The 27082-nt window shown below is 33.4% G+C and overlaps 2 protein-coding genes across 7 annotated transcripts; one reads left to right on the forward strand and one right to left on the reverse strand.

Annotated features, from left to right (window-relative positions):
• Positions 1–1875: 1875 nt before the first annotated feature.
• On the forward strand, positions 1876–7351 carry LOC112291715 (glucose-6-phosphate 1-dehydrogenase 2, chloroplastic). 4 transcript variants are annotated; one of them, XM_090255797.1, is made up of 11 exons: positions 1876–2518; positions 2670–2872; positions 3113–3342; positions 3849–3943; positions 4105–4219; positions 4406–4611; positions 5055–5204; positions 5324–5444; positions 5666–5895; positions 6138–6338; positions 6619–7351. In XM_090255797.1, exons 2-11 carry the CDS (start codon positions 2683–2685, stop codon positions 6878–6880), a joined length of 1800 nt encoding a protein of 599 aa, XP_090111923.1. In that variant the 5' UTR covers positions 1876–2518; positions 2670–2682; the 3' UTR covers positions 6881–7351. The 4 variants fall into 4 exon arrangements, with proteins under 4 accessions (XP_090111923.1, XP_024395300.1, XP_024395299.1 ...); XM_024539532.3 differs by having other exon boundaries at positions 2344–2518; positions 3050–3342; XM_024539531.3 differs by having other exon boundaries at positions 2425–2553; positions 3050–3342.
• Positions 7352–25057: 17706 nt separating this feature from the next.
• On the reverse strand, positions 25058–27003 carry LOC149987838 (uncharacterized). 3 transcript variants are annotated; one of them, XM_090255799.1, is made up of 3 exons: positions 26632–27003; positions 26282–26413; positions 25058–26007 (listed from the first exon to the last, which is right to left on the reverse strand). In XM_090255799.1, exons 1-2 carry the CDS (start codon positions 26723–26725, stop codon positions 26313–26315), a joined length of 195 nt encoding a protein of 64 aa, XP_090111925.1. In that variant the 5' UTR covers positions 26726–27003; the 3' UTR covers positions 25058–26007; positions 26282–26312. The 3 variants fall into 3 exon arrangements, 2 of the variants coding, with proteins under 2 accessions (XP_090111925.1, XP_090111924.1); XR_016506321.1 differs by having other exon boundaries at positions 26282–27003; XM_090255798.1 differs by having other exon boundaries at positions 25058–26413.
• Positions 27004–27082: the final 79 nt, after the last annotated feature.

A 27082-nucleotide genomic window follows, 5' to 3' on the forward strand; every position in this document is an offset into this window, starting at 1 on the left:
TAAAAATTTAATTTTATATTTCTACAGAATAGTGTTTTTATGTGTACATGAGTTTTTACAAAAAAAACGTATGAATACATATGTACAAAGTTTTGTAGAATCATTTTATGCAAATGACACACTCATGTTCAAGACCCTGCCTTCGTGCCGATCCGTTGAATTCTATTAAATTGATACTGAAGACCTGTTGTTACCAGACAGTAACTTTAACCGGGAGAGAACCGGGTATGATTCACCATCTTCGTGACCCAGCAGTTGTGTGCGGGTATCGCAGGATCTTTGTTTGGGAACCATTGCAGTGCGTTGTCTGTACATGTGGCGATGGCAATGGCGATGTCAGCTCAAGCTTCGCTGGTGTCTGGCCACTCTTGTACTAAGTGAAGGGATGATCTCGGATCTAGACTAGTACCGCTCGCTGGTACTATCTCTAATGCGGTAGACTGGGGTAAGAATTGATGGAAGAACTTCTTTTGCACGGGCACAACGTTACGGTGAGTGCCCCGCGAAATGAGTCTCGCAGAGCTTGAGAATCTGGTTATGGCTCTTGGAGTTTTTTGAACGCGTAGTCGTGATGAGCTAGGAAATGCGAAGCAAGCAAGCGAAACTCTCGATTGTAAATATTCGACGATAATTTCCCCAAGCGGAAGAATTGGTGTTGGAACGAGCCCAAGCCCGAGCCCGAATTGTGAACCGGAAAGTTATTATTCTACCAACCGGTGTTCGTTGATTCGCGAAGTTAGCTCTTTAGGTTTCATCATTTGACTAGAATTCCGCATGCTGCCTCTCGACTTGGGTTTAAATTCACCCCTTATTAAATGTTTAGGGTAAAAAATTTGTTGGTTCAGGTTTCTTGTCCTCTTTTTCAAGGATCGCCCTACATAAATTTGGAGGTTGGAGTCCGGCTCCTTTGAACTTCAAATGCAAGGTTACGTAACATGCAATTATTTTCACCTTCTGCAAAGTGTCTGAAATGTGATAATCACCTTGCAGGCGTGGATTCAGAGCTCTGGCGGATTGAAATTATGTTCTTTGAACTTTGAAGTGAAGGGCTTCGATCCAAACAATAAGGTCTCAGCACCTTGCGACGCCTGAAGACAAGTAGATGTGCATGAATAGGTCCACAATCCTCTTAAAGCAAGCCATGTGTGGCCCTGGCTTCAAAGCTGTAGAACAGCAGCACAATCATCTCGTCAGACAGGTGTTCCTAGCCTATTCTAGGACGTTGATTCCTTGCATCAGGGCGGTGATACTTTGATAGTTTCTCATAAATTCGTACCATGTTGCCGCATTCCCTTACAGAGAATGACTTGATGTGAAGCATCCCTTGCGTTGGTTCACGATGTCCAATCTCACGAGCTTGGCAGTCTGGAATCAGAACAGTCGATTCGATGTGACTGCATTAACAATTACACGTAATTCAAGGTACTGGTATGATATAGGGTTTACGTTTTTAGCTACCCACTGTTGAGCACCCCAGGCTCCTAGACTTGCTCGTTTCACCACTCTCACTGACAACAACGAGAAAAAGCCTATTTTCACAGTGCAGGCAAGAATTCAACCTCCGTGTGGGGTGTATCGTTGGAAAAGCCCATTTTCATAGTGCACGCAAGAATTCAACCTCCGTGTGGGGTGTATCGTTGGTGGATGAGCAAATTTTGTTGCAACTTCGAGAAGTAACTGATGTCAGAAATCACTGTAGATCAGAGAGTTAATGAGGAAAAAGACATGGTCTGCATTGTGCAGTTGATACTTATCATCAGAATTCTCTAGTTGCTGTGATGTGGACACCGGCATTACTGTGCATCGTACTACTACCTCAACTTTTTTCCCCTAGTCCACGCTTGAGTTGCTTTGTGTCTTCTTTCTCACCAGTCACAACCATAGGTGTATTCCTTAAAATGTTCTCCACATCCTTTGCATGCTTCCGATCAGCCGTGTTTTTCAATGACTTGCTGAAAGGCGCGATGAAAGCTTTTCGCAACACATGTTTTGCGAATCCTTGTCATCCTTGCGAGTACTCCGGTGCGGTTTTTCGGCAACATAGAGCTAATGCTTCTATCGGTAAGCAAGATCTTCCAGCACATGAAGTTACTCATATAAGTCCGTAATTGCTTGATACCTCGCATCAGCAGGAGGTTCCAATCCGTTCACTATTGAAGATGCTGGAAACTTGAAGATATGGAGATAGCCAAAATGCCGCACGTACCCAGGCATTAAAATCCGGCATCCCGACCATACCCAACGGTTATCAGTTGGTGCAATCGAAAAGGACTACAGAAGCAGTTTGGACCAAAAGATCTGGACCTTAAAGATACAGAGGATACACAGTGAGAACGAAAAAAGGGGCGATATGGACACGTCGGCTGACTTAGACGAGACTTTGACGAGACTTAGACGAGAGTGCTCCGAAATTTTAGACTCGACAGTGGAGGTCCGAGGAGAGTGAAGGTCCGATTGTTGCGGGTACCCTGTTGCCCTGCTCGCCGCATCCCCATCCTGGATCATCCCTACTGCCTTTGTAAGTCATTTCAAGCTGTCGATGCCACGATTTAAGTAAGCTTGCAGGATTCTTTCACTTCTGTGCTGGTTTCATCTCTAGTTCTCAGATTCAATGTGAAGTGTGTGCAGTGTGGATTTTTGAGTTGGGTTTGTGGTGTGTGGGAAACAAGGTGGTGGATTCCCATGGAGCAGGCCACCATGGCATCTTGTGCCCAGGCTTTAAGCTCTAGCTCCTTATCCAGGAGTCCAGGCGCTCTGTTGGGTTCGTCACGACTGACCCTGTGTACCAGGGGAGTGTTTTCGCCAGTTTGTGTTTCCATGAGGAAGGGCTTTCGGGGAAGAAGTTTCTGTGTTATTCGGGCATCAGTGACAGGTAATGGTGTAGTTTGTGTGAGGGGATCAGGAAGGAAGAATCTAATTCGAAATGGTGATGAATTTTGGGTTTCGGAGAGGGTTTGAAGTGCGGGGCATGGCGGACAATAAATAATCAAACATATCCGAGCATTTTTATTTGTTTTTGAATGTTTCTCAATATTTCCTGAATGCGCAGGACAGTTGAATCAGTTTGTGCAGTCTGCAATTAAGGCACTCAAGCTTTTGTGGATGCAAACAGGGGGTAAGGAGGCGGAAACTGCTCGGTTGGCGACGAATGATGGCTCGGCTCAGTCTGCTTCGCCGGTGTCGGCGAAAGATGAGTCACGAGTAGCAGGTTCCCAGAACGGGGTTGCAGTTGCTACTGAAACTACAGTTAGTATAACTGTTGTAGGAGCTTCTGGAGACTTGGCGAAGAAGAAAATCTTTCCAGCTTTGTTTGCTCTCTACTACGAGGGTTGTTTGCCCAAGGTTCGTCACACTGTTCTTTAGACATTGAATTGCCAGCCAGAGTCCTACCTTATTGCTAAAACTTGATTGATTTAATGCATACACAAGTTTGCAATAATGTGAAATGTTTGGGTCGGATTGGGTTGTGGTTATAAAGGAAGTTTTACTATTGCTGCGTGAGTGGACCCACGCCACATGAGACGTTCAACACTGAATGTGGTGGTTGGTTCAGAATAATATAGAAGCATATAACTGTGGTCCATTTTCATATGAGTTTTTTTTCAAGGTCTCCGCTGGAATCCATTGAAACCATCGTATTTAATTGATTGGAACACATAGAAACCTCATTGGAATACTCTAGTTGTGGTCACCTCTGTAAGGGGTCTTTTGTATTCTTCCGAAGAAAAGCTTCTGTGACTAAAGTTTAAAACCCTCTTTGTTTAATCTGTTTTTGTGGGTGTGATACGATGTTCTTCTTTGAGCGCTTTTGTTTCAGTTCTAACTTAGGGGTACTATCTTTGTCACAGCATTTTACCGTGTTTGGTTTTGCTCGAAGCAAGATGAACGATGAATCGTTGCGAGAGATGATTTCGGGAACACTTACTTGCAGGATCGATCAAAGGTAAGTCTCGGACTGTGCAGATGTTTATTGTTCTCAAAGTGGACAATAGATTTCATGATGTCTCTCTTTCGATGAAATCTACATCTGGTGGTGTGATACGGAATTTGATTCAGAATATCCTAGTTATGCGTCATTAGAACTAACATAATACGTTTTCACAGGGAGAATTGCGGTGACAAACAAGAAGAGTTTTTGAAACGGTGTTTTTACCATTCCGGCCAGTACAGTTCAGAGGAATCTTTCGGAGAGCTCTCCAAAAAGCTTCACGAGCATGAGGTCTTGTGCCTCTTTTAAATGATGTATTGATTATTTTGTCTTTCGCTGACGTAATTAATGCGTAGTAAGTATGTTACATCCAGCAACATTAGATAACTAGTACTAAGCCTTTGGTAGTCTTTTGTTTGCTCCCTAAGATGGGGTCTGTACCTGAACTATATATTAAATTCAGGATTGCTATGGCAGGGCGATAGAGTGGCCAACCGACTATTCTACCTCTCTATTCCGCCTGATGTCTTTGTGGATGTTGCCCGGTGTTCAAGTCTAGCTGCTTCTTCAGCAAATGGCTGGACACGTGTTATTGTAGAGAAGCCATTTGGTCGAGATTCAGAATCCTCTGCAGAGCTTACACGGGGTTTGAAAACTTACTTGAATGAAGACCAGATCTATAGGTAGGTTTTTCTAACTGATATGTTCAATTGTAATATTTTGGAAGCCTTTCAACCACCTTTAGTTGCTCTATATTTGGATTTGAGGCCTAACGTGAAGGTTGAGGTAAAGAAGAGTTGACTCGACACATGCTGACGATTGTCTCAAGGTTAGGAGTTGGCTTGGAAAAATAGATAGTATACTTCGTTAGATGTGTCGAACCTTATCTCCGTTTCTGGTGCATGAAATCTTTTAAACGGTGAATTAAAATGTAATTTAAGATAAAGTACTCCAATTTTTAAATATTAAGGCCTTGGGAGCAGCCCAACTTCTGTATGAATGGATTTTCCTCACTTTATATTTCCCTTAGCTTCTCCTTAGACTCTAGCCTAATTTGTGTAAAGCCATCTTGAGTTTCTTTGATGCTTATTTCTTGTCTAATTCGTATAATCCCGTCCTCCTGCAGAATTGACCATTACTTGGGAAAGGAATTAGTGGAAAATCTGTCAGTGTTGCGATTTTCAAATCTCGTTTTTGAACCATTGTGGTCACGACAGTACATAAGGAACGTGCAATTCATTTTCTCTGAAGACTTCGGCACTGAAGGTCGTGGCGGGTAAGAGTTTTGTATCCCGAAAGCATGAAGATGTGTATTTGTCATTTGCACTGCTTTCGAAATGATAGTTGTGTTGAAATCGGCCAACTCTGAATTAAATGTTTCTGGGTCATATACAGGTATTTTGATAACTACGGCATCATTCGAGACATTATGCAGAATCATCTTCTCCAGATACTGGCACTGTTTGCCATGGAGCCACCTGTGAGTTTGGATGCTGAAGACATTCGAAATGAGAAGGTGTGTCTTGTTTTTCCTGTCGGACCCTCTTTTTTTTGTTTTTAAATTTATTTTTAAAATTCAACTTTTTTTAGTAAAAAGCATAAGTGATTTCGTTTTCATTGACATCATTGTCCGTATTTGGGTCGAGCAGCTATTCTAAGTCTTAATTTTCTTCATTGGCTCTCGGTGGTAAGATCAAATCACTTACGTTAATTCCGCTTACATGGTTATTCTTGCAGGTAAAAGTTCTCAGGTCAATGAGGGTACTGGATACAGACAATGTGGTGGTTGGCCAATATAAAGGGCACACCCGTGGCGGAGTGAGGTATCCTGCCTACATTGAAGACAAAACTGTGCCCAACAACAGCATTACTCCCACGTTTGCTGCAGCTGCTCTTTTTATTGACAACGCTCGTTGGGATGGAGTTCCATTTCTGATGAAGGCCGGGAAAGCCCTACATACGAAAAGGTATGCATCTGTTCATTTCGTGGCATGCATCATGTTTTAAAATGTTGTTTTTTGATGTTTTAAGCATGGAGCTTTGTAGAATTGGTGAGGATGAGAGGTATTTGTTTAAATGCATGGGAGTGGCAGATAGCAAAAATAAGACCCGAATTTCTTCTAAAATTCTGGGTTCATAAACAAGACATCTATTTAAATCAGTTTTGGTAGGTAGCACGAAATTCATAAGTTTGGGATGATTCTGGCAGGGCTGAGATCCGAGTCCAATTCAGACATGTACCTGGCAGTCTCTACAAGAGGAGTTTTGGGGCCGACATCGACCAAGCAACAAATGAATTGGTAATTCGCGTGCAGCCTGATGAAGCTATATACTTGAAGATCAACAATAAGGTGCCAGGTCTGGGCATGAGATTGGATCGATCGAACTTAAATTTGCATTATGCCGATCGGTATGCTGTCTTCACCTGTATCTCTGCTTTATTTTCATCAGGATGTGCCATTACAGATAACCATGAAAGTTGAGTAATTTAATCATTTGAATGTGTGATCGTTGGGCACGATTGTCCAAACTAACTGATATATCTATATATATATATATATATATATTTTTTTTTGACGTTTGTATTTTTACGACGCAGTGGGATAATAATGGTTTAATTATCTTCCAAATATGAGCTGGTTTTCTGCAAATATTTAGTACACCATTGACGTGTTATTTGATTTCTGCAGGTATAATCGGGAAATCCCTGATGCGTATGAACGGCTGTTACTAGATGCCATCGAGGGTGAGCGCCGACTTTTCATTCGTAGTGATGAACTGGACGCTGCATGGGCATTGTTCACGCCTCTACTGAAAGAGTTAGAAAAACGAAAAGTAGCTCCAGAGCTTTACCCATATGGCAGCCGTGGTCCAGTAGGTGCCCATTATCTGGCTGCCAAGTACAACGTTAGATGGGGGGATAACAGCTCAGAGACTTCTGACAGTGTATAAACCATGACTGCAGCTGATAGTTGCTAAGGATCAGATCAGACCTGGTGGATATCAGTGATAATCACTTTTGATTGATGTTTTTACAATTTGTACTTCACAAGTTGACACTACAGCTGCCCTGGGCCGTTGGAGTCATTCTACAACGAATCCGTCGACTTATATGGTGGTCTTCAGAAACTACCCGAGCAGCAGTTGCTCAAAGCAGTGAGAAGGAAAGTCTGAAGGAGTTGTTGTAGCCGGAGAAGAAGAGATGAACCGGATAAAGTTATAAGCAAATCCAATGGTGCAATTCGGGTTCGCGGTTGCCAAGTCCACTATTCGATCTCATCACTGGCAGGCACTGTATACTGGAAGATGTTAAGCATATATCACCACTAACATAGTACTAGGGCTCAGTTAGTTCTTCATACAATTTTGACATGATGTGTTAGATCCTTGAATTCTCATTAAAACGTGGTTGCTTTCCCGCTACCATACTGCTTTGGTTTTGTGCCTCAGTTTCCTTGTGTAATGGAGTTGCACAAGTGAACATTACTAGCTTAACCTACAAATAGCTGTTTCATAACTCGGACTATCTGGAATAGGCACACCAACATTTTCTCGATTTGGGTCCTCATTTCTTTCGCTTTAGTGTTAGCGATCAATTTCTGTTCAGAATCTTTAAATGTAAATGCTAAAAATGAATAAATAAACAGTTGATTAGGATCAGGTATTATCCATGAACAATGCACTTCATGAATACCTTTGCACAGTGATTTGACCGTTCTTTCAAAGAATTATAGATTTCTTTCCAAACATATGATACATATAACATAAAAATTTATTAATTCAATTATTATAATTATAATTACTATTAATTTTTTTTCATATATATTAATATTTTAAAATAAATTAGAATTAAAAATTAATTTTAAAATTTTAATTTTGGCTTAGGCTACATGCTCATCCCAACATTTTATATGCACAATAAAAACATCTAATGGTTGCTTTGTTTATCTAGTACAATGGATTCAAAGATGACTTACTTCCCTTCTTTATCTTAGTGCAAGTCCCAGTCTTAATACAAGTTTTAGACTTTCTTTTCTTTTTCTATGAAATAAGATTGGATTCTCTAAGATCTAAAACCTTACCAAATCCATAACAACAAAGATCTTCACACAACGTAAGACCAAGCACACCAAAATAAAACTGAAAGTAATTAAATGGAATGGAATCTAAAAGATAGGATTGAGTAGAAGAGAATAGAACGAAACAAAACCAAATAGAAGGGTGTCATATTATAATTGTTTATAGTATGTAAAAATCAACTAAAACATATAATCTATATATTAAGATTGCTCAACTAGACAAGTGCCAGGAGACAAGTCATGGCTCTCCTTCACCGCATGCTCTCCACTTTGTTTTCATCAAAAAAAATTCACATTATGTGGAAAAACATGACCTTTAACAGAACTAATAACTTGTTTCGGGATGTTAACGTGTTGTGTCAATACCTTCCGTGTGCCGCCTCCTATACTCATAACATTCTTTTGCATTCTTCTTCTCGAGTGAATGGGAGAGCAAGTGGTAGTTGCTATGCGTTGCAGGTGGGTGTAGAGCTCTACACGATGGTATTGAGCTGCTGCGTTCGGTTGGCTGGTTGGTTGGACGTCATCGTGTGTGGTTGTGTGGTAAAACACTAAGGCAAACTGGATGGTTTGGAGCAAGGCCGAGGAAAGATCCATGGCTTGATGATCTTGAATGTTGGTGTTGCTAGGAGTAGAGAGCCGCTGAGAGTGGAGAATGCAAGAGATTCATCACAATGATCTTGGTGGTGGATAGAGAGCTCTATGCAACGGTATCGAGCTGCTGCATTCGGCTGGCTGGTTGGTTGGACGTCGTTGTATGTGGTAGTGTAGCAAAGCACTAAGGCAAACTGGATGGTTCGAAGCAAGGTTGGAGAAAGATCCATGGCTTGATGATCCTGAATGCTATTGCCACTGGGAGTGGGGGGTCGCTGGGAGTGGGGAATGCAAGGAATTCATCACAATGATCTGGGTGGTTCAATGAGCTCTTGCAGTTGGATCTTCTCTTATTATTACGAGTGAATTTTACAAGCGAACGCTTGATGATCTTGAATGCTGGTGCTACGAGGAGTGGGTGCAGCTCCAGCTCTTGAACTCCAGCTAATCTGGTGCACACCTCAGAAGGTAAGCCGTGTTGCAGGTAGATCGATGATATAAAAAATTGACGATATAAAAAATTGATCCATATATACATATATAAGAGGTAAGCTACACGTAGTAGGTAGATCAATGGTATAAAAAATTGACGACATAAAAAAATTGATCCATATATGCATATATAAGAAGTAAGCTACAAGTAGTTGGTAGATCGATGGTATCGAGCTACTGCGTCCAGCTGGCTGGTTGGCTAGACGTTGTCGTGTGTCGTTGTGTGGCAAAGCATTGAGGCAAACTCGATGAATTTTATGAACTGGATTATTACGAGTGAATTTTATTGCTTGAATTTTATCGCTTGTTGGTGCCGCTGGGAGTGGGTACAGAATGCTGGTGCCACTGAGAGTGGATGCAGAATGTTGGTGCCGTTGGAAGTGGGTGCAGCTCTAGCTCTTGACGCGGTGTTGGAAGCTAATCCAGTGCACACTTCAAGAAATAAGCTGCTGTAGGCAGAAGCCACACCTGGATAAAACACAATTACACCTGAGGAGGTAAAACACAAGTCAAGTAAGTTTTTAAGTTTTTATTTTTATTTATTATATTAGTTTGTTTTATGGGTACTGATTTTGTTTGTGCCTTCTGTTGTAGGTTTTGTCAAATGATAAGAAGAGGCCATTGTATGTGATCAATATCATTTTACAAAGAATTAAGTTTTAGGACATCTTTCTCTAGAGCAAGCAAATGAATTCATTTGCAATATTTTTATGACAATCAAAGTTAACTTAATGAATTCATTTTATGACAAAAAAAATATGAATTTTTTTATATTCAACTTTATATGTATAAATATATACATATATCTATTTGAATACAAAATTAAATAATGATATAAAATGATATAATAATAAATATTTATTATTTTATTTATTTATTTTGATTAATTTTGATTTGTCAATCTTTCGATAATCCTTCACATGAATGATGCCCATTTGGAAACTATTTAATCCAAGAATTCGATGTGGGTTGTTTGGAGGCATCAATATTTATTATTCTACTTGAATTTATTTTATTATAAAAAAAAAAACTCCTTGGCTTTATTATGATCAACATCGAGTTCCATTTTTGGGCCATCTTGCTCTAGAGCAAACAAATGATTTCATCTGTAATGACAATCAAAGTTCACTTACTCTAGCCATGTCAAATTTATTTTTAATTCATGCCAAAATTATACTTTACAAATGATAAGCTGTTGGTAATAGAAAGGTTGATTAAATTGCAAAGCCGATTGGGAGGAAAATTGGAGCAATTATCATTTTTTAATTCTTTGGAGTGTAAGCATGAAGACTAAAAGGTGTGAATCACAACTTTTTGCAAGCCTTTAATAAATGAACCATAAATAAAAGAATTTTGTGCTTGACTTTTTTGATTCTACATTGCATGAATTTCACATCCTTCGGCTATTATCTTTCTTTCTTCTATAACAAAAGCTAGGATATTATTATTAAACACGGATGTATATAGGAATTTTCAAAGAAATAAAGTCATTTTAATATTTTAATAGTTTTTATCTTTATAATTATATTTATAGTTTTTATTTATAATTATATTTATTATATTATATTTCATATTATATCTTCATTATAAATATGGGTTCTTGAGCAACAAAATTTTATTGGAATTTTACGAATATTGTTAACAACAACAAGAATTGTTGTACAAAAATTAAATTGTAAGAATTTTATTTCCTCTTCTTATATGAGATTTTTTATATTCAAGTTCATATGTATAAATATATATATATATATATATATATATATATATATATATATATATCTATTTGTGTATATAAATAAATAATAATATATATTTTTAATAAATATGGAGGTATAATTTATGGAGATACAATTTTATAGAGGCACAATTTAGATGACTCCAAGCTTACTCCAATTCTTTGGTGAAACCCATGCCGTTGTGAATGGTCTAGCTTTAATAATGAATTGAAGAACAATTGCTCAATGACAACGTAGGAAACATGAGAGAGCACAAATAAAAACTAAAATAGTTACAAGTACTGAAGCAATACATAATCTAGGAAGGATGAATGTTTTGTGTCCTCATTGTAATGCATTGTATTGGTTTGATGAACATTTAGCCTAGTTGCGAAGGAAGTTGCCATTATTTGGACAATGTTGTCATCAAGAAAAAATTTCTCTACCATCTCTACCTTCTCCGCTTTTGCTTTTGAGATGCTTATTTTAAGACCAAGATGTAAGATTAAGGGAGTTCCAAAAAAATATTTGTGAGTACAATGCTACACATGCATTTATATTCTTAAGTAAAAGTATTGATCGATCTATGCTTCAAGAAAATGCTCCATATGGTTTTGGAATAAATAGAGAGTTGCGCCATTTAGTAAGAGCATTATTATCAAAAGAAGGTAACAACCTGACTTATGCACAATTCTATATCGACAATGCATCATTTGTATAAGATAGAAGAATGAGACGTGATTGTAGTTTATTGAGTCAAGCTATGTAGGAAATTGGAGAATTTTTGAAGAAAAATAATACATTTATTAGATTATATAGACAAGTACATAAAATACTATCTTAGGTGCGGAATGAAGGAATAGTGGAAGTAGATCTTGCTGTTTCTTTGCACTTTATGAATGAAAGCAATAGACATCGATATAATCTTTCCACCACTTTTGAAGAAAGTACTATTATATTGGTTGGAGATAGATCGGAGTATAATGCACTTTGTAATATTATTATTTGCCTATATAGTAATAGATTATTAAAAAGGATTCATAAGGCTCATCTAGCTTATTTGCCCCTTTATTATATTTTATTTTTTCTACATGAAATTCTTAAATGGCATCCTAACTTAAGGGTGCAAAATGTAATGATGGATATTGTTGAAGAAAGAGAAGGTACTGGATGAGAGGATTGAAGAGGCAACAACCTTATACAAATGGATTATTTTTTTATTGAATTTTTTTAAGGCCTACTGAGTATTCTATAATTTTGTGTGGAGGGAAGTTATTACAAGAATTTATGGTTGATGGATAGATAACAACTAAGCAATCATGTTTGTAATATCTACATTACAATCAAGAAAATTTACATGCTGATTTATACCAAGGATTAGTAGATGCTATTATAACTCATCAAAATATTGGGCATCAAGAAAGACAATATGAATTATATAATTTAAGATACAGGATCTTACTTCTATTATCACATATTAGAAGTGCAAGACATATGATAGAAATATTTTAAGTTTCTATAGTAATTATAAGGTTTTATTAGCATCTTGATATTTTTATGACAATGATAGTAAATCTAAGATGGTCCAAAATCCAAAATGAATTGCTTTAAGAACAACAAACAAGTGACCGGCCAGATTTGGTTGCCCATGTATTTGAATTTAAGAGACGTGCAATTGTAGAAAATATAAAAAAAAGAATTATCTTTGGTCATGTTGTTGCATATGTTTATACCATTGAGTTTCAAAAGAGAGGTCTATGTCATATGTATATCTTGGTTTTTTTAAAAAAAAAAACAAGATTAGATGCACCAGAGATGTAGATCATATGATTTTTGTAGAATTTCTAGATAAAGACAATGATCGAGAGCTATTTGAAGTTGTTCTTTAATGCATGGTACATGATCCGTGTGGAATGCAAAATCCTCAAGCGCCTTGTATGGAAGATGGTTGTTGTACAAAGATGTATCCAAAGGTGTTTGTGGAAGAAACAACAATGGATGCCAATAGATATCTTCAATATCAATAAAGAAATGATAGAAGAGCATTTGAAGTTTGAGGAATGGTTGTTGATAACAAGGATGTTGTTTCATTTTGTCCAAAACTATCTTGGAAGTACAATTGGTATATTAATGTTGAAGTTTGTATATCTATTTTTACTCTCAAGTATATCCATAAATACATCTATAAGGGCTATGATTGCATTAAAGTGCAATTTAAAAACTAACAAGATAAGATCAAACAATATTTGGATGTAAGATACATTGGAGTTCTAGAGGTTACCTCGAGACTATTTGGCATGCAAATCCATGAAAAAATGCGAAATGTTGTTCGTTTGGCTGTTCATCTATCAAAAATGGATCAAGTGGTATATAATCCAAATGACGATGTAGCTGCAATTTTAGAACATGTTGAAAGACAAAAGACAACATTAACTTCATTTTTTGAGACTTGTGCAGTAATTGCAATGGTAAGATAATATACATACCAACAATTTCTACAACATTTCATTTGGCATAAGACTAGAAGGACATAGATGTTAAAAAAATATAGATTTGCTATTGGAAGATTATATTTTGTAAATCCTGCAATAGGAGAAAGATATTATTTGAGGCTTTTGTTAATCCACATTAAAGGTCTACAATCATTTGAGTATTTTAAGACTATTCATGGAATTTTCCATCCAACATTTAAAATAACATGTGTAGCTTTAGGATTACTTAAAGGTGATGGAAAGTGATAAAAATGTTTAAAAGAAGCATCAAGAATATATACTGGATCTCAATTGAGGGCATTATTTGTTGTTTTGCTATTGCATGGAAATTTGCTAAATCCATTAAACTCATAGAAAAGATTTAGAGAAAGCATCTTAGATGATCTCAATGCTTGTTTGTAAAGAAAACATGGAATTAGCAATCCGACAGAGGAACAAATTAAGGATTTTGGACTTTTCTTACTAAATAAGATTTTTTAAGACTCCAATAGAATGCTTGTACAATTTTTTCCAATGCCATTATCAAGAAACAATTGAAATGTAATAGTTAATAGAAATAAATTTATTGTTGAAGAAAGAGCATGGAACATTTCAGAATTACAAGCAAATTTGGAGCAGTATGTTCTACAATTGAATCTTAAATAAAGAAAGGCATATGATGATATTGTAGCCTCCATAATGGAAGAACATGGATGCATTTATTTTCTAAATGGACCTATAAGAACTAATAAGAAATTTTTCTACAATACTTTGGCAAGTAAAGTTTGATTAATACAAAAGATTGTCATATATATTGCATCATCAAGAATTGCCATATTGCTACTTGAAAGAGGAAGAACTGCCCATTCTACATTCATGTTTCTACTAGATTGTAATGAAGATTCTTTTTATTCAATTACTATGAATTTTGACTATGCTGAGTTTATTTGCCAAACTTTCCTAATTATTTGGGATGAACTTCCAATGCAACATCATTATTGTCTTGAGGTAGTTGATTGTTCCTTTAGAAATATTCAAGATATTGATCACCTATTTGGAAGAGCTACAATGGTTTTTGGTGGAGATTTTTGCCAAATATTGCCAATGATTGTGAAAAAAACTCAAGAGAAAATTATAGCAACATCTTTTCTACATTCAACACTTCGGCCTCAAATAAACATCCATCCATTAAAAGAAAACATGAAGTTGAATTTAGGAGCACTTCAAGTAGATATTGAATTTGCTAATTGGCTTCTTTAGGTATAGAATGCACACATGCGTTGTATATATAGATAGTGGTACATTTGAATTATTTATGGTTACATTATTATTGACTAATATTTCTATTTGCCACTTGCCAAATTGAAATAGTACAAACTTATTGTTCAATAACATAGTTAAGTTTATCGATCACATGATTTTTGATGAAAAATTAATATCTTTGTTGGATGTTATTTATCAAATGCTGGCAGAAGATGATGTAGCAAATGATGCCTTCTTTAGAGATAGAATCATATTATCTGCATGAAATGATGATATAGAAGATATTAATGAGAATGGCCATATTTCTTAAAGAAAAATAAGAATATCTAAGCACTGATGAAGTTGTTGTTGAAGATGGTATCGACAACAATAATGTTTATCCAAACGAATTCATCAAGTTTCTAAATCCATCTCAAATGTCTAAATAAAGGCTTTGTCTTAAAATTGAGACTCCGGTGATGCTACTAAGAAATATTGCTCCTCGCCAAGGACTTTGCAATGGAATATGATTGACAATTACATGACTAAAGGATCAAGTTCTTGGAGCAAGAATTCGTGGAGGAAATTTTGTTAGAAACTTGGTGTTTATTCCACGGATTACATTAACTTCTACAACAAAAGAACGTTTTTTTATTCTAAAGAGAATGTAATTTTTCATCCATCTTGTATTTACAATAATGATAAACAAATCCAAAGGGCAATTGGTTAAGCATGTTGATTTTGATCTATAACAACATATTTTTTTCTATGGTCAATTTTATATAGCACTATCTCCATGTACTTCCTCTTATTCTATCAAGATTCTTCTTCCTAGAAACAATAATTTAAATTTCATATTGAATATTATTTTTCCAAAAGTTTTAATTATATAAATATTAGTATTTTATTTTTTATTTTTTATATTTTAATTTATTAATTTATTAACTTAAATACATCTTTGAATGTCTTATCATAATTTTATGATTTAATGTTTTATAATTTAATATTTTTTTTTATATTTTCACAACTATTTTTTTAAAAAAAATTAACTACTTTTTTTTGTATATTATCCATCACAATGACACGAGTTTACTTATCCTTCTTCATATCTCAAAGCTCTATTGTGTATTTTATTTCTTTCTATTTGTATTATATTGTATTTATATTTGAAAAATATTCTTTCGCTTACAAACATATCTTTCAAAAATAACTTCATTTGAGTCACACTTTCAATGACAACATCATCGATTTATGATATCTTTCAAAAATAACTTCATTTGAATCACACTTTCGATGACAACGATATAGATTTATGAAATAGTGCTTTGTTTTTGTGTTTTTATTTAGCTTTTTGATTTTGTTTGTTTGTATTATTTTTTTTATGTTTGGATTTGTTGTTGGATTGGTATAATGTGGATTGAACTAAAGTTGTGTGCATAAAATTGGATTTTTGAATTTTATTATTTTCAAAATTACTTACTATTTATAATATTTTATAATCTTAAGATTTTAATATTTATAATATTTATTTTTAAGATATTATTTTATTTTATTATAATTTTATTATAATTTTATAATTCTAAAATAATATCTTTTATTATTATTATTATTATTATTATTATTCAATATTAAAATTAAAATTTATTAGATTTTTTTTTAGTTTTTTATTTTATTTTTATTTTCAAGAATTTTGTATAAATATATTTTTTTTTATAGTTTTTATCTTTATAGTTACATTTATAGTTTTTATTTGTAACAACAAGATGGATTTATTTATCCTACTTCATACATGAAAGCTCTATTATGTAATTTTTTTTCTATTTCTATTGTATTATATTTGAATTTGATAAATATTCTTTGGCTCAGAAAAATAGCTTCATTTGAGTCAAACTTTTTGTCATAATGACATGGGTTCATCTAGTATATTTATAAGTGTTGATGTACATAAGAGTGGTTAGTAGGTTAATTTAAAGAGAGTTGATGTAAGAAAATTTATTTTGAGGTTTATTTATGTTGATTACAATGTTTAAATTATATAGGATTTAGATAATTAGTATAGAATTTAAGAAGAAGATTGATGCTCAAAGATGAAGATCTAAACCTCTAAGAAACTTATTTAGAAAGATGAAAGTAAGTTATGGATGGATGAAAGCCAAAGGTAATGATCTTCATTTATATTGATCAAAAGCCATGCCCAATAGAAATTCAGCAGGTTGTCTGGGACCATAACAATGGTTTTGGCGATTTTAGAAGGGAAATTTGAGAATAAGAAGTAAGTATTGTAAGATTTAGGATTTAAACTAGAATTTGTGTCAAAAGTTTAAAGGATTGGGAATTATGATGATGAAATTATAGCCATTTGAAGTTAAGGTGTCTTTTCAAGTTATATTATTGCTCTTTTGAGGATATAAGGAATTTTATGATAGATTTTAGAGATTAAGACGTGTGGTTGTAAGGATGATTTTAATATCAACATCTTTTGTAAAAGAATTTTTATATTTGATGTTTTTATGAAGAAGTTATAGAGTGTTGAAGATAGCACATTTAATTTGAAGGTAGTAAGTTAGTTGTTCTGTTGGTAGTAATGGTTGGAGCTATATCTTGAGTTTCTAAATTAATTTTTGGCTCAAAATTTATAAAAGTGTGTTATTAGGTTAAAAATCTATATATTAAGTTTTTATGGTATTTGAATACTTAAATTATGAGAGATGAAGAAAATTACATATGGCTATATGTAAAGAAGGATTTGAAGCTACTATTAGGATTTTGACAATATCTTAAGATCCATAACAAATTTGTAATTAAAATTTGTTGTAGTAATTGTAAAAAATACACTTGTATTATATGTAAAATTTTGGTTTGTTTAAATGGTTTGATTGTGAGATATGAGCTGTTGAAGTTTAGAAAAAAATCACCTTAAGGATATATAAGGTTTTATAATATTTTTATCACATTTTTTTTATCTTTTGTACTAAGGGCTTATATATTGATTTAATTTCTCTTTTAGGAATAATTTTATATGTAAACTTACTTAATGTTTTTTTTTAATCTTAAGGCTAAGTGGAGCAATTAGTGATAGCAAAAAGTCTAACGCTTTCTTAAGGCAAATTCTCTCTACTCCAATAATTGAATAAGAAAACCAAACTTTATTAAGAGAAATAGCCTAAAGCCATACTTGATTGAGTATCCAAATGGCCTCAATCAATCTTATTTATATTTTGCTCAACTATCCTTAAACTTTCTAGAATATCTCTAATAGTGGGCCTCACCAAGATAACTGCCCTTTTAAAAGATTTTAGAAGTGATCCTTGCCATGATCATCACCCTAAGTCTTTTTAGAAGGTTCTATAATCGATCTTATATGAACTACTGTCCTAACCTAAATTCTAGAATTTTATTGAAAACGACTCCACCTACATATCTTTATGTGCAAATAATATAAATATCTTATCTATGCCATGTTACAACAAATCTCCCTATACTAATGAAGAATATCTTCATTTTGCTCTTGATGGTATTTTTAAATGATTTTCTAATAATAAATAAAATTTTGTACATATTTCTATATTACATTATGGATGAAATAATCTTTCTAAAGAACTTTATTCTAAAGTTGTAGACATCCATTGCCACAGTGAAGGTAATGATACTCCAAAATATTATCCACTTCATACCCATGTTAGTGAACAATTACAACTGATGGTAGTAGTGGTGATTGGTGTCGGTCTGGAAAGCACTTTGGTTGAATATAAAACTCTTTGAGCTGCAAAATATGAAAGATTGAATGGACTCAAATATGTGGTGGAAGCTTAAAGCAATATGTAATATCAAAAATAATTGCAAAAACGTAGAAAGGTCCAAACTATCTAGATGCTAGCATACGGACTTGGATTGATATAACAAGTAGAAGGTTGATATTGGTAAATAATACTGAGTCATCCTTCTAGAAGATCATGTATTGTTGGTGGTTATTCACATACTGCTTCTGTCAATTCTATATAATAAAGAAACAATGTGGTATCTCTTACAAGGTCATTGTAAGTCGTTGTATAAATTCTTTTTTTCTTAAATTATTAGTGTTGATAGAATAATAAAAAGTTGTTGGCACAATCAAGTGATGATCGATGTTAAGGAAGAATGGTAAATGACTAATACTTGCTTGAATACTATTAGTGTAAACAAACTCCAAGGACATCAAATATTCATTCCAGTTATTATAGTGAATCAACATAAATGCCCGTAGCATATTTTCTAGGATTTGATTTGCATGCTTTATTTGTCCAGTTTTTTGAGGATAGAAGGCGATAGATATGGCAAGTTGTTTGCCTAGTAGCTTGAATAAGGCATGTCAAAAATTCCTCGTGAAGTGTGGAATAATCCATGGTGACAAAATACAATATCAAAGAAGACTTATACAACTATTGGAGCATCAATATCACGGTACATTGCAGCCAAATGAAGTTGCTTTGAGAATTAATCTACAAAGACAATAACTATAATATAATTATAACTTGTTTGTGAAAAACACATAATGAGATTCATAGTCACATACTTCTAATGTGCCATAAGTAGTGGAATTGGTTGTAATAGTTCCATAGATACTATGTTGCATGCTTTGTTACACTAATATGATTCACAAGAATGTACAAAAGTTCAAACATCATAATCTAAACCTCTCCAAAATCATGTTCTTGAGATTTATTCTAGAGTCTTCTTGCATCCTAAGTATCCAAATATTGGGATGTCATGTCCCTCTTGAAGTATCCATGTCCAAAGTATAGCATTGCCAAGTACACAAATTTATTTTTTGAAATAGAATAAGCTATCATTGAAACAATAATCTTGATATTACACATTTTTCACTTTCAATCAATGAATAACCATCTTAAAAGAAGCATTGAAATGGTAGTTTTTTTTCATTATGCTCATCTTATTAAGTCTAAAATGACACTAATAATGGTAGCAACTTTTGACTTATCATTTGATTCAGATTTTAAGTTGGGTCTACTTGATAAGATATCTAACATATTGTGTTATGGCCCTTGTTTGTATTCAAGCTGAATGTCAAAGAGTTGCAAGTGCTCTTCTCAATGATGATGTCATGATTTTATATTTTTTTAATACAAATTGTATAGTAGAAATTAGTAGTCAATCTGAACAATCATTGGCTTCTCTAACAAATAGTATTGCCACATCTTTGTGGTGTATACAATTGCTAATTGCACTCAATCACATGCAAAATAATTGGACTTTGCCTTTTTGAGCAAGCATCATTTATATGCCATAGATTGAAGGTTCCTACCAAAATCTTATTGAAGAATCATGCCAATAGCAAAGTTGAAAGCATCAATGTCAAGTATATATGGAAGATTGAGATCATATGATTGCAATATGAGAGCAGTGATTAATACCTCCTTCAATTCCTTGAATGCCTTTTTTCATTCCAATTTCCACTCAAATTGAAGATCTTTTTCTAATAAGCTTATTAGTGACATAGCAATGTGTCCAAATTTCCAAACAAAATGGCAATAATATCCAGTAAGGTCCAAAAATGAGTAGACTTTATAGGCATCCTTAGGGATTGGCGAATCCTCTACTACTTTCACCTTGTCCTATTTCATGTGCACAGCTTCAAAAGATATTACATATGTCAAAAAGCTGACCTTTGTCTTCCAAATGTATACTTTGATTGCTTGCAATAGAAGTGATTATCACATAGCTGGTGCAGCACTTCCCATAAATGTTGTTCATGCTCCTGAGGGATTTTATTATAAATTAGGATATCATCAATAAAGAAAACTATATACTTATCTAAAAGGTCTTGAAATAATTTGTTCATGTGATCTATAAAAGAGGCTAGAGCATTAGTGAAGCTAAAAGATAATACAAGCTATTTAAAGTGTCCATAATACATACAAAATGTAGTCTTTTTTATATCTTCTTTGGTATTAGAAGTTTACTAATAACCACTCCAAAGGTCCAATTTGCTAAAAATAGTTACATCATGAAGTTGGTCAAGAAGATAATCTATACATAGAAGTGAATATGCATTCTTGACGGTCTGCTTATGGAGGCCCTAATAATCAATGCAAAGTTAAAGTCCATTATTTTTTTTGGATGCAAAGAATATAGTTGCTCCCTATGGCAAGGTGCTTTTCCAAATGAGACCCTTCTCGAAGAATTCATCTAATGATTTTTACAACTCTTCAACTTCATTTGATGTTAGGTGATAAATTGGTCGACTTGTCGATTTGGCCTTAGGTATTAGTTATATTTGGAAGGAGGCACCTCAATCAGGTAGCATACTACTAGGTAAGTCGATTGAAAAGACATCCCAATATTCACATATGAGTTTTTCTACTTCTTTTATTTCTTTGATTATCTTTTCTACCACCAAGACAAGATTCGGAACCACCACATATATTGGTTACTTATGTCATATTTTTTCTTTATAAAGGTCATTCCTACAAGTAAGTTCTTAGCTGCAAATCATTTTGCTATTCCACTCAATAGAAAGGCACAAAGAATCACCATGGATCTTCTATCTTTCAAAGAGATTGTCCTTGTTAGCCAATCGACCTATTTATTCTCCACATCTAGTGATGGCATATCAAAGATAACATCATATTTAAGCTTTGTTACTCTAAACTTCTTCTTTAAGGCATAAGTATTACTTAGCCTTAAAATTTCTTCTTCACTTGTTTTATTTAACACATTCTCTCCATCATCAGATACATATATACTCCTTCTTTTTATCACCTTTATTTTAATCCCAAGTCGATTGATAATTATGATCTAAATATAATTTTTTATAGAACTGCAATCCTTAACCTCTCAACATAGCTATCGTCTTAGTTAACTTATTAGACACACTTGTTGATCCTTCTAATAGTTGTCCAAGGCCATACTATTTGTCTTTGAGAAACAACAATTATTTCTAGCACTGGCTCTTGGTGTTTTTACTAGTGAGCCTTATTTTCTTTCTCTACTTCTTCAACAACTTTGTGGCCTTCAAGATTGTAAATCCATTGTGATTTATTAGTGCTTAAACTTTGATATTTTGGATAGTCTCTAATCTAATGGTCTAGCTCTCAACAATAAAAAACATAATTCTTTTTGCATCAATATTTGTCATGTCTATGGTGTCAATGGTCTTTGCAAAGCATCAATCACTATCGGCTTTGGTTGTTGTGCTACAATATTAGCTAGTAGCATTGGACTTTGTATTATAGGTCGTACTCTATGATTCTTAAAATCTATAGCATCCACCTTCTCTATAATCATAACTACTTTGTCAAATGCTTGTGGATCCCTTAATTCCACCTCTTATTGGGCCATAGGTTTTAATCCTTCTACAAACCAATCCATCATCTCTGTATTTGAGACATTATTAATTTAAAGGCATAATACTTAAATTGAGAGACATAATCTTGCACTAATCTAGATTGTGTAAGGTTAGTCAACTGATCACGAGCTAACTTCTCTGCATTGATAAGCCAAAATTGATTCTTAAGTTCGGCATCAAACTCCTTTACATCACCAAATTTACTTTATGCCCTATAGCTTTGAACTCGATGTTGCCACCAAATTGTTGATGCACTTGTCAAATAACTAGAGGCATTTATAATCTCTTTGTTGCTGATTGCTCCAAATAATTGGAAGTATTGTCGAATGCAGAAGAGCCATTGGCATATATCTTCTTGCCTTGAGGTCTTTGAGTATGTATTGGACTTGCTTAATTTCAACCTAGGAGATGTCAATTCCTCTATCTAAGAAGCTTTTATTTGCCCTTACAGAGTAGCTATTTGGCCTAAGAGGTGTTGTATCTAAGTCTCTATCTGGAATTGCTTTGCCATATCTTCCATGCTCTAATTTTCTTGCTAAATTTTACTATTATATTACCTTCTTTTTTTCCAATTGATTTCTTAAAGTAGCTTGTTGTAGCCCAAAAATAGTACCCAATGTAATTACAATAATTGACTTCTAAGTAAATGGTGGCTATCAACACACTACCAAAGAACAAACTAACATTTGCTCTGATACTAATGAAATAGGACCAATTTTTATAAGGTCTAAAATCCTACGAAATCCATAGTAACAAAGATTCTAAGACTATGTAAGATCAAGCATTCTATAATAAAATTGAAAGTAACTAAACGGAATAGAACTTAAAAGATAAGATTGAATAGAAGAGGATAGAACCAAACAGAACCAAATAGAACAGAACAAGTAAATCAAACTTTACAAAGAGAAAGAGTTTAAAGCCATAACTAACCAAATGTCCAAATGGCCTCAGTCAATGCTATTTATACTTTGTTCAACTATCCTAGAACTTTCTAAAATGGCCCTACCAAGATAACTACTCTTTTGGAAGATTTTTAATAGTTTTTAGTTTTCAATAGATGTAATTTTTATTAAACTTAGGTGAATAAATTTGTAACTATACAAGATATTTTTGTTCCATTTATAAATTAAATATTTACAAAATCATATCATAGGATTGAAACTAGTATTATATAATACAACTTCTTTAGAATATATATATATATATATATATATACACACATACTTCAATCAAAAATAATACAAATGTAGAATATTCTTGTTAAAGTATTTTGATTATTTACATGTACAACCAATAGTCTACAAATTAAATCTATGAGTGATGTCAAGAAATAAATTTATAATGTCAGTGCTTCTATTATTAAATAAGTTTTTTCTATTTAAATATGAAGATTTTTTTTATTGTCATTAATATTAATAATCTTTTTAAAGAGTTGCAAAAAAAAGTATATAACAATCTTTAAAAAAATCATTGATGCATACAAATGTATAAAAGATACTAAAAATATAAATTAACTAATATTGATACATAAAAATAATTCATTTAAAAACTTTAAGAATTGAAATAATTCTTTTAGAAAAATATTCTAATTTCAATCTCTGGTTTTTATTAAATAATAACTTAAGAGTTTCTTCTTATCTTATACTTATTATAAAAAATATAATAAATGATAGAATTTAATATTCAAAGAACTAATGTAATGTAATTATCTTCTTATAATGCTCCAAGAGGCACTTTATACTTTAAAAAAAATGAGGTGTGAGATCTTTAATTTTAAATAATGTGATTATTGAAATTAAAAAGCTTCTTAAAATTAGCTTTCAAATTAGAAAGATACAACCAAAGGCCATAGAAAGAAATAGTTTTTAGAAATGAATTGATAAATCTCATTTTAAAATACTTAAAATAACCTTAAAATAACCTTAAAATTAAAAAATATTTTATTTATTTATTTCATAATTATTAATTAAGTTATATGTTGACATATGAAAACTTATAATGAAAGAGTGGTGAGACAAGTTTAAGTAAAATAAATTTGACAAACTTATATATTTAAAAAAATCATCTCTTTAAAAAATATTGTGACACAAACAAATTAGACAATGCATGTCTTATTGATTTTTTTTATAATGCCTATAGAAAGAAGTTGTATCATTGTGCTGAATTGAAATAAAGATTAATGAAGTACTAGTTTTTTTCTAGCCATTTTAAAATGCATACACTTCCTTTTATAATAAATTACAATGAGAGGTAGAAAAGAAGTAATAAAACAAAGAAAGTTAGAAAGAAATAATAGATAATAGAAGTAAATCGGAATAACAAAAGTAAAGAGAACTCTAAAGACATTGACTTTGTTCATGCAAAAAATAAATAAAATAATTTAAAAAATACAAATTTATACAATACGGCTCAAAAAATATATATTTATTGGTTTTTTTTAATTTAGAAATTTTGGACTAGAACACGTATAATCTTTAGACTACTAAATTTTACAAAGACTAAATACCATAATATGCTATTATTTGTAGAGTTAGTAATTGTAGCAATAATAATATTTTTGGTAGTTTATGTAAATGATTTTGTTAAGCAATAACAATAACAAAATTAAAGTTATATTCTTTAATTGTGCATAAAAGTAATAGATTATTTTTAATGAAATTGAAAAAATATAACTATTAAAAGTTGAATAATATTTTTTGAAAAAAATATTTTAGAAGTAACTTGTAAAACAATTAAGTTGTGTGTTTGAAGAGAAAATAACATCATGCATGTATATTAGTCTTTTAAATGTCCAACTGAAAATTAGGTCTTAACTTTAAAATATCAAATTGTTTACAAAAGATGTTTAAAAAATACACTGCTTATAACAAATTACAAATAAAATTGATCAATCTTGTTGTTAAAATAAGATACGATTTTCTAATATTTTTGTTACTGTAAAAATATAAGATCTATAATCATTATAATAAAAAAAACTATTGTTAACTTCCATTTATAATAATATTATCTTCTTAAAAGTGTTGTACATTTTATGATATACAAATTATTTTTAAATAATCAAATAATATAATTTTATATATATATTTGCTATTTTTATTATATATGAATTTTAAAAATTATTAAGAAGGTTATCAAATAATTATTTTTAAAATTTATATTTGTTACAAAAAGAATAAAAAAATAATTTATAACTAAAAGACAATCAATTACCTTGAAACATGAATAATTGTGGTTTTATACAATAATAGTGTTCATATCAATATATTTGGAAAATATTTTTACTAAGTTTGCATAAAGGTGATGGAAGCTTTATTATGTAATTCATTTGATATTAAGCCTTCTATTTTGTTTGAAAATCTTTATTATTTGAAAGTAAAAAGCATTTGTTGGTGTAAAAAATAAACACAAATTTTGCATTTAAATCATGCCACAACTATTTTGTGAGTAAATATTTTGAACTTAATAAAATTTGAAAAAAAAACTTTTTAAAGATTTTTGTTGGCCTCAAATCTAAAAATAAATGAAAATTGTGCCTTACCATTTCATTACACATGTAATACATCCCACAAGCCCTACATACTCTTAAACTTTTATAACAATTTCTTGTCATTTTAAAATTATATTGGACATATATGAACAAAAGTCACTCTAAAAAATCACCATCAAATGCTTTCATGGTTCAAGATTTGAGGGGACAGACACTTGAGATAATAAGATTTAATTAATAAATATGAAATAATTAATTTCTATGCAGGAGAATAACATTCTCAATTTGGTAAACAAATGAAACTTACTTTTATTTTTCATGTTTATCGATTTGTAACTGAACTCACTTTAGACCTCTTTGCATGTGGATTCGTTATTGAAATTTTCACAATTTTGAACACAAATTCAGGGCATCGGGATTGATAGAACACATGGCAAGACTTTCCATCATGCGGTGGCGTTTGCTTCGAAGGATCTATGGTTCCGAACTCGACAGCCGCTGCTTCGGCGACGCTGCAACGGAGGCAAAGTCATTGAATCCCGGGAACATACTCCAGCACTCCACAAACTGTGACAGACCACGCTCCGATGTTTGTGCATTCTGTCGTGGACCCGCATATTCTGTGCTCTTTTGCACACTCCATCTCCAAGCTTCCTGAACATGGCTCTCACGGTTTGGGTACAGCACTTTCTCAATGTCAACCAAGTTTGGGAAAAAAAGCAGACTTGAAATGGATGCTCCATCGTTTTGGTTTCTCGATTCCGTGCAGGTTTTTCATGATTTACGGAAGCTATCGGAGATTGCAGTCACGTGGAAAGTAGTCCAGGTCCAGCGTGAGGAGTACATGGCTTGAGTTATCTTATCAGGTGAAATTTCGGCGGAGGCATGGAATTGGATGTAAATTGATCAAAGAGTAGATCCTGCACACCTGGAAACCGACTAACTGTGCGGATTTCCTTTCAACGTGCACTTCCGATTCGTGCCTTCGTGTAGACAACGCCGCACACCATTCCGGAATCTATCAGGCGCTCCTCTCCGAAGCAGACATCTCCTGCATTACCTGTTGCTAGAAACGATCAACAAAAAAGTTTCGATAATGATGGTGGTAGCACAAACTTTTTTGTTGAACGTCGCAGATTCGGCTGAGAGCGCTAACAAACCCTGATCACGTCCAGAAATCCCAACCAATGTATCAATGCCAGGGAGGAAGTTCTCGTGCTCAATCGCTACGTCTAATGGCGAAATAGACAACTCAAAACTCGGAAGTTGTGCTTCTACCATCGCGCACAATAACAGAATCGGCGCGATGAGCGAGTAGGTGCAGCTCACGCCAAGGATGTCGACGTCTTCCGGAGACGGCATTGATGTGCATCGACCACCAGTAACGGCGGCGGCGGTTGCAGTTACAGATGCTTTTCCTCCTTCCCGAATAACAGACGCTGATCAAAGCACAGCCGAGCCTGGCGCTGAGCGGGTTCTACCAACCGAAACGAGACCCTCTCCATAGAAAATCCGCAATGGTGGCAGTGGGATTCAGACGTGTCGGCGATGATGCGCGGAGACTGAATTGTGTCGGCGGTGCGACTGACTCCGAATGGCTCCGCTGTCGGTGTACACTCTCTTCAACTGGTAGATTCCGAAAACCTTTGTCTTCTGTTGGAATGCACTAGATTCGCCAGAAAAGATGAATTAGGTTACGTGAACAGTGTTTGAGGTGGATGGATGTTTC

This window comes from Physcomitrium patens, chromosome 14 (assembly GCF_059467195.1).
Source record: "Physcomitrium patens ecotype Gransden chromosome 14, ASM5946719v1, whole genome shotgun sequence".
In the NCBI taxonomy this organism is placed as follows: Eukaryota; Viridiplantae; Streptophyta; class Bryopsida; order Funariales; family Funariaceae; genus Physcomitrium; species Physcomitrium patens.